The 8,047-nt window shown below is 43.8% G+C and overlaps 1 protein-coding gene across 1 annotated transcript in view; it reads left to right on the top strand.

The window, feature by feature from the left end:
- The window catches only part of wdpcp (WD repeat containing planar cell polarity effector), a 54,090-nt gene that overhangs the window by 9,163 nt on the left and 36,880 nt on the right, over positions 1 to 8,047 (top strand). The window contains exons 2-4 of the mRNA XM_008321380.3: positions 2,495 to 2,598; positions 3,007 to 3,036; positions 6,051 to 6,135. Of these exons, the coding sequence (XP_008319602.1) occupies positions 6,075 to 6,135 (61 nt within the window). The 5' untranslated portion in view covers positions 2,495 to 2,598; positions 3,007 to 3,036; positions 6,051 to 6,074. The remainder of the gene's footprint in view (positions 1 to 2,494; positions 2,599 to 3,006; positions 3,037 to 6,050; positions 6,136 to 8,047) is intronic.

Genomic DNA, 8,047 nt, shown 5'->3' with positions numbered 1-8,047 from the left:
CTGCTGATTGACAGGTCTGGTAAAACACACACACACACACATGTGTGCACACATGCAGAGTGACTGTAGCCGTCACCCGGCCTGAACGCTGTAGTATTAGCTTCACCTCATTTTGTTCTGCCTGTCAATCATTTCCATTCTTCCCACAACGACAGCTCAATGGGCACCTGAGGGACTCTGTGAAGTGTGTGTGTGTGTGTACGCTGTGTGTGTGTGTGTGTTCTTCTGCCGGGCGCCACTTTGCCCACCCTCCACTGTCCTCCGCTGTCCCTCTGTCCTGTGATGAGACAGATGAGACGACGCGCTGTACTTACCCATGGTTTGGTGTCAGTGTGTGCGTGGGAGTGTGTGTGTACACACATGTCGCGGAGTGAGTGTGTGTGTGTGTACACACTGCTGAAGAACAAGGCCCTTCTTTAGCTTCTCTTCTGGGTGTGATGTGTTCTGTAAAAACCTCAACACCATAATTATCTGAGATGAAGAACAGGAGACTGGATTATGGATCTTAAACTCAAAGTGACTTTATGTCAAACCGGGAATTTCTGACGCAACAAAAGACGCTAGCTTCATTTAGAAACCTTATCGTATTCTCTTAGCGCTGGTCTTATGAGCTATCATGGATCAAGGACTCGTCGCCCTCCAACTTTTTCAGGACTGGTGTGTTGGGAAGGGAAGGGAAAAGTCTGGGCATTGAAGGGTTAAGGCTAGGCTACTTGGTAGGAGTCTGGGCATTAAAGGGTTAAGGCTAGGCTACTTGGTAGGAAGTGTACGCTGGGTTTTTGACGAAGCTATGTTGGTGTTGTCAAGTCACGTTCGCCTGCCGTGGCCGTCAGTGCTTGTTTGCGATTAGGTGGAATTTTTGTAGGTGAAACTGTTCGGAGATCCTGGTGTTTAGCGATGTCCAATATGAACTTTTTGCCAATAACTGATATGTCGATATTGTCCAAACACTTTACAACAATTTCCAATTCCGATATCAATTCCGATATATATATATATTTATTTATTTATCTGTACAAACCACTGTATGAGTATGAGTTTAAATAAGGCTGCCATCTAGTGACTTTCACTTGAATATACAGTCGTTTATCCCCAAAACTATTTTTTGTGAAAACCAGGCATTGCGTTATCAGGATTTCAATATCGGAGCAAAAACCGATAACGATTCTTACAGATATTACATAATTACGCTAACATCTGGGTCGATGATGTCGGTCGGTCGATTATATACAGTTTTTGTTTGTTTTCTTTGCTGTTTCTTGCGCGGTCTTCACGAAGATCACTGTTCAGTAACTACAGTATAACTGAACATGATAGGAACGGTAAATACACACACACACACACACACACACCTATCTGTTCCGTGAGTGTCCCCTGACGTGGTCTCCTGCTCCCTCATCAACCCTTTCACAGCCTTGTTTCCTTTGTCTCGTCCTTTGTCTCTCTCTCCTCCTCCGTCTCCTCTGTCTCAGTCCTCAGAATCAGACCATCGCTCCTCTGAGTTCTGTCCACCGTTCTCTGCTCTGATACAACACTGGAAGACACTCCAGGTCTTCTCCCTCAAGGATATGCTGCAGATAAGCACACACTGTGTCTGTGTGTGTGTGTCTGTGTGTGTGTGTGTGCACATATATACATATATATCTGTGAATGTAAGTGTGTGTATGTGTGTATTTCCTCCGGTATCGCGAGGTTCAAAGATAGGAAGTCCTGGACTCCATGCATACGTTTGTGCTCCAGCGTCTGAGTTCACACATCAGACGCTGGAGAGATAGCAGCGTATGTGGCTGCGGACGGGCTGTGATGCCTGAGTGTGTGTCGACGGAATACGTGAGTGAGTGAGTGTGTGTGTGTGTGTGTGTGTGTGTGTGATTGAGACTTGCAGGAGCGGCAGCCGAAGCCGAGATTGGAAAAATCTCCACTCATACACTCACAATTACAGGCTGTAAACCGGTCGTATCTCGGCTCTGTTTGGTCCACCCCTGTGTATGTTCCTCATGTTTGACAAGTTTCTACCCGGCAACCGAAACATCAAGAGGCAGTGGCCGAGCGAGAAGGAAAAAAAAAAAAACTTTACTGAGAGACATTTTTTTAAATGGCAGGAAGTTAGAAAACAGGGTCAAAACAAAGAGACAAGAAGGTGAGGAGGAAACGTCAACGTGTGATCTTATTAAAAAAGTGTGACTGAATGTGTGTTTGCGTGTGTGTGTGGGGGAGGAATGGTGCTGGAGGGGGGAGGGGGGGGTGATGGTGATGGCCTTGTGTCACTCACCCTTTGGCAGCTCTTTAACCCTGTAATTTACCACATCTGTCTCCTTGCGGTGATGGGTCGACTGCACTGAGTGACAACGCTGCCTCTGGCGTGTGTGTGTGTGTGTGTGTGTGTGTGTGTCAGAGAGGGAGCGAGGATTCTTAACATGTCAGAGAAAATGTCTGTCCGTCTGTGAGTCTGCCTCGGTTTCATCATCTCGTTGGTGTCTCTCTTCTGTTGCAGAGCAGCTCGGGATTTGAACCCCCGCCCCTTGTCGACCCTGAGCTCTTCAACGCCGCTGAACCCTACGGTTCATACTGTAACAACATAAACCACGTTTACTTTACGTGAGTATCCTGACGTGTTTCTGCAGGAACCCGCAGAGAAAGAATAAATATTTTATTTATTATATTATAATATTAAGTTTTTATGAATTTACTTTCAATGTGTAAAATTATTAGTGCAAAGATTTCTCACACTTTACACTTTGTTAACGAAAACTTCATCTGTAACAGATTTGTAATTGATCTGGTTTTAACTCAAAGTTAGTGAATGTAAAAAAAATAAAATAAATAAGTCTAAATAAAACAATTTTGAATTATTATAAAAGTTAGTGAATGTAAAAAAACAAAAACAAAATCTAAATAAAACAATTTTGAATTATTATTATTATATTTCTTCTGGATCTTTTTCCTTTTCTAAAGATCAGACTCTAAAAAACAAACTTTTCTTTTTTTTCTCTCCTTCTGCCACAGACCGTACACTATCACCTGACCTTGGACAAGGTGAGTTTTCAGTGGGTAAAATCAATGAGATTTTTCAAATCCATCTCCTCTATCACTATCTCCAGTTTCTCTCTATCATCATGGTGTCAAATCTGCTAAAAGTGGTTTTTATTTTTTTCCCTCTTGATCTCGGGGCCAAATTTTATCAAAGAGTGACAGAAAGAGAGTTTTTTTTTTTTTTTTTTTTAGTGTGCAGGTCTGGTCATAAATGTACAAAAATACTTTTCATAAAATACTTCTGCCCTACTAATAAATATGTGCAGTTTTGGCAAAATATCTCATTATTTTAAAAACAAATGAATAAACAGATCCGTCTGCATATCTACCCATCACCTACAGGGGGAGTAAAGTAAATCCAGTTTGATCTGGACTTGTCAAAACCTTTACATCAAATTACCGTTTTATTCCTACTCAATATTTAACTGTGTATATTTTTCAGATTTTATTAACCAGTATTTAGAGTTGACATATTACCGTACACACGCTAGCATGAGCAGCATCTATAGTCACTTCCGTAACCCTAGCGCCCTCTTCTGGTGACTTTAAAGCTGTAGACTGTTCACATGTCATTGAACAACAAGGCTGTAGATTTGACCAGTTCAGATAACGTTGTCCCGCAAACTCCTATATTTTTCTTCCTAATTCCCGTGCAGTGCTCAAGCACCCCACTGGGGGCACTGTACAGTACCTTTGTCTACTTCATATGTCCTTGGCCCACAGACACACACACCCCCTGTGTACAGTATGTGTTCGTACTCACACAGAGGCACCGTCTGTTGCACACACACACACACACATATTCATGGAAAGCCCCCTGGAGGGGTCAGTGTAAGAGGAGTCCGAGGAGCAGACGAGGTCCTAGTTCCTGTGGACTGTGCCTGAAAGGGTGCTCTCATGTTTTCCCCCTCTCTGCTTTGATGTTAAAGCAGGCTCTTTAGAGACAACAATAAGTCTGAACCCCCCCGACCCCCCCCCCCACCTTATAACCACCACCTCCAGCACCGTTCACACAGACCCTCCGTACACTGTGGCCAACTCAGGTAAACAACATGAATGTGGCAGATGTCCAGGACCTGCTGTGGCTCAGTGGGCACTGGGTCTGAGGACGTTTGTCTGGTGTAATTAGCTTGACGCTCTACCACCGCGTTATTCCAGTAGAGAAATTCTCCTGCGTTTCATTCATTTATAATAAAACCTAATGTTGAATATGATTGAATTGAACATTAAAGTTTGGGGGATTTAAACCTCTAGGGACCAGGACTTGGCTCCGCCCCTTTTAGCAGAGCTAAGGCCACTAGCTTTAGCCACATTAGCATTAACTGCTACGTTGTAGTTCTTAGAACCAGCAGATGGTTCTAGCTTGGAGATAAACTCCCAACCTGAGGCCAGTCAACACCGAGGTCAGTCTCTGCTAACGGATATCTCCGGAACAGCCGTCGGTTTTTAACGAACAGCTAATTATTATTAAATATTTGCGAAATCCTACGACATAAATGGTTATCAGATCTTGTTGCTTTAGTTTTTTTTGTAAGATATAAAATATAAGATCGTGGCATTTGGTTATATAAGGTCGGTAGGAGGCATTTTCTTGGGCGAACTCCTAGTGGACGGTATCGGTATTAAAACAAACATTTCATTATTCTCATTTAATTTGTGAAATAAAATGAGTTTGAAATTCCTTGCCTAGCCGTCCAAGTGCAACAACTCTGTGCCATCTAGTTGGGGCCCGCCCCCCATTTTGGGAACCACCGTCACAAAATCAAACAGATTTAACATCAAATATATATATTTTTTCTCTTTCTATTTGCTGACGGGACTTGAAGCTAACGTACAGAATAAAAGCTTCATTTTTTTTTTCACCGTTTTCTCGACTCGGTGAAACCTTAAGGTCTGTCATGAGGAGGGCGGGGCCACCCACGGTTTTCATAGCTCTGCTCTGCGTTCATGAACCAATGTGAGGAATGTTGCCTGCTTTGTCTGAGCTGTCAGCTCCGACGTGTGAGTGTGTGTCCATCACTGCTCACCTGTGATGTGTGAAACAGGCATCGACGCCCATGACCTCGCCTCGGTGTCAGACGGAGTTCACAGGCTCCACAGAGTGTGTGTGTGTGTGTGTCGATCAATTGTTTGTAATTAGTTGTTTCGTTTTTCTTTTTTGGTAGAAATGTGCATTCACCGACGGCCAAGTTCCTTCTCACGAGTAAGACAGGTACAACTGGTACCTAGGTGGCACTAGAGGGTATTAAGTTGCGACAGGAGTATTGTTTTTGTTCACATCCTATACTGCTATTATGATCGCTTTTATACCGTATATTTGGAACAAGGACAACAATGATTTTTGTTGTAGCGTTGTTGTGACGCAGAACAATGTCCTCAAAGAATTACAGCGAAATTGTACCTCAAAGAATTACTGCGAATAATTACTGCGAATAATTACTGCCGTGATTACGAACAGAGACCAGAGGTGAAGTCTGGTGAATTTAAAGACAATAAATCAACAATAATATGTTGAGATGTTATCAGTTCTCAGTCTGTACAGATGTAACTACTCCATAACGTATGAATACACGATTTTTATTACGGTACAAATATTTAGTTACAAATATTGTAAATTGCTCTGTGTAATTAAAAACAAATTATCAAGTTTATGAGGCAATTAAATATTTTTAAACTCCTGCAGGCCACGCAAAGTGACTTGGCGGGCCACATTTGGTCCACGGGCCATACGTTTGACACATATGTCACATATCAAATTCTCAAAGTGAAGAATTTTACAGATGTGAATGAAGATGATTTAGATGAAGGTCACCAACATCCTGAGAACAGATCTCTTTTTTTTCATCATTCAGACTCAAATATTTTATCCTAAATATATTTATATTTTCATCTCTGGACTAACGGTCAGTCAAACGACCCTGGGGCCTCGTTCATGTCCCCCTCGCTGAGATACCCATCTGGACAGGTGTTTGTCCCGCCCCTCATTTGTTCTGTCCTGCTCTCGTCCCTCTCCGCAGACTCGGGTTACTCTCCTCCGTCAGATGGCGTTCTGCCTGGCTGAGCTGCACTTGTGGTCCACCAAGAGCTCTCTCCAAGTTAAAGGTAGCTCTTATCATCATGTTCAATCGCCCTCTCTCTCAATGGCCCTGCGCCTGTCTCACTTTGTCTCACTTTGTCTCGCTCCAGCTCTCCTTGTCGTCGCTCACTTTGTTTTCACGCCCTCCCCCTCCTCCCCCCCCCCCCGTTCCCTCGCTTCATTTACTTTACAGTGTGGGCCACGACTTTCACAACTTTGTTGACGTTAATAGTTAAAAGTTGAAAAGCGTCACAGTTGGGTTAGAGTTAGTGACAGACACCGTCACCGCCTGAACAATAACAAAAAAAAAAAAGACAACCAGGATAAACGGACTGAAGGAACAGAGGCGTGACGAAAAATCTAATTCTAAATACAATATTTTCATTTTTCACCAACACCAACGTGCAGGTCAGCTCGGGGTCAAGCTGATCGTCAGAGGAAAACAGGGATGTGACGTGGTTTTTTTTTTTACTGAAAGAAACAGTCGGACTCAGACTGACCAGTTCCACACACCAGAGAGCAGGAAAGTGAGTTTTGTCGATCGTAGCCAATCTTCTCCACCTTGGTGACCTCACCAGAGGAGCACTCCTGCCGACCGCCCATAAATGGAGCTAATTTCTTTCTCCCTCCCTCCCGGCGTTTATCAGCAGATCTGTGCTGCCAGACAGAAATGTTCTGTTCCTTCATTTTTCTTGTTTTCTTGTTTCCTCACAGTCTTGTCTTTCACAGTCTGCTGAGCTCCAGACAGAGATTGTCACCGTGTGTGTGTGGATGTGGGCGTGTGTTAACGTGAAGGTACGACAGGACGTACATCAGGAGGAGGAGACGTGGACGGATTTCTATTTATTTGTTTGTTTTCTCTCCTGCTCTCCTACATCACCACAGTCTATACATTCAATAACAACACACACAGCTCTGAGCTGCTCTGTCAACAGGGGTCACCATAGAGCTAGTTTGTATAGATTATAGATTCCCTTCACTGACTTGAATTGGAGACCAGGTGAAATCGAACCTGCAGCCTTGTGCGTGGTGGGCACGATCGTACAGTAGCACCAGACAACTCTTAGCTTCACAGATGATTTTTTTTGGTCAAATTTTTGCTCAGAAAAATAGGTCGTCATCGACGAAACTGATGAGTCGACAAAATTAACAACGAATTAACAAATAAAAGAAGCCAGTGCTGAATGTATAGAATAATATTAGACAAGTCTCAGACGTCAACAGTGGACGTCGTCTGTGTCCTAGTGTTTATATTGTGTAAGTGCACCTGAATATTTTCCTTTGCAAACAAGTCTGTGCCCGTATGACGTCATCTCTCTGCTGGTTTTGTGTAACAGTAACAGTAACAGCATAAACAGCAGCAGTAACAGCATCAGCAGCAGCAGCAGTGACAGCAGCAGCAGCAGGAGACGTAGCATCAGCAGCATCAGCAGCAGTAACAGTAACAGCAGCAGCAGCAGGAGACGTAGCATCAGCAGCATCAGCAGCAGTAACAGTAGCATCAGCCGCATCAGCAGCAGCAGGAGACGTAGCATCAGCAGCAGCAGGAGACGTAGCATCAGCAGCAGCAGGAGACGTAGCATCAGCAGCAGCAGTAACATCAGCAGCAGCAGGAGACGTAGCATCAGCAGCATCAGCAGCAGCAGCAGAAACATCAGCAGCAGTAACAGAGCGATAAAGAAACGATGCGTTGTGTGAATCTGAGTCGACTGCTTCTGGTTTTTTTGGACCTGCAGGAATAACACGGACAAAAAAAAAAAGCTCAGCAGTTTGTGTGTCTATATCTATTTTTATTAGCGTGTGTGTGTGTGTGTGTGTGTTGGACAACTGCTGAGTCTGTGTGTCTGTGCTCGTATGTGCTGCCTGTGTGTAAATCGCCCTCCGTCCCCCAGGTGGCAGAGGTTAATACACGCTCCTGTCTTTTTTTTTAAAACTCCC

Source organism: Cynoglossus semilaevis, chromosome 12 (assembly GCF_000523025.1).
Source record: "Cynoglossus semilaevis isolate Cse_v1.0 chromosome 12, Cse_v1.0, whole genome shotgun sequence".
NCBI lineage: Eukaryota > Metazoa > Chordata > Actinopteri > Pleuronectiformes > Cynoglossidae > Cynoglossus > Cynoglossus semilaevis.
The sequence above is the reverse complement of the archived record's forward strand: the minus strand, read 5'-3'. Positions and strand labels throughout refer to the sequence as shown.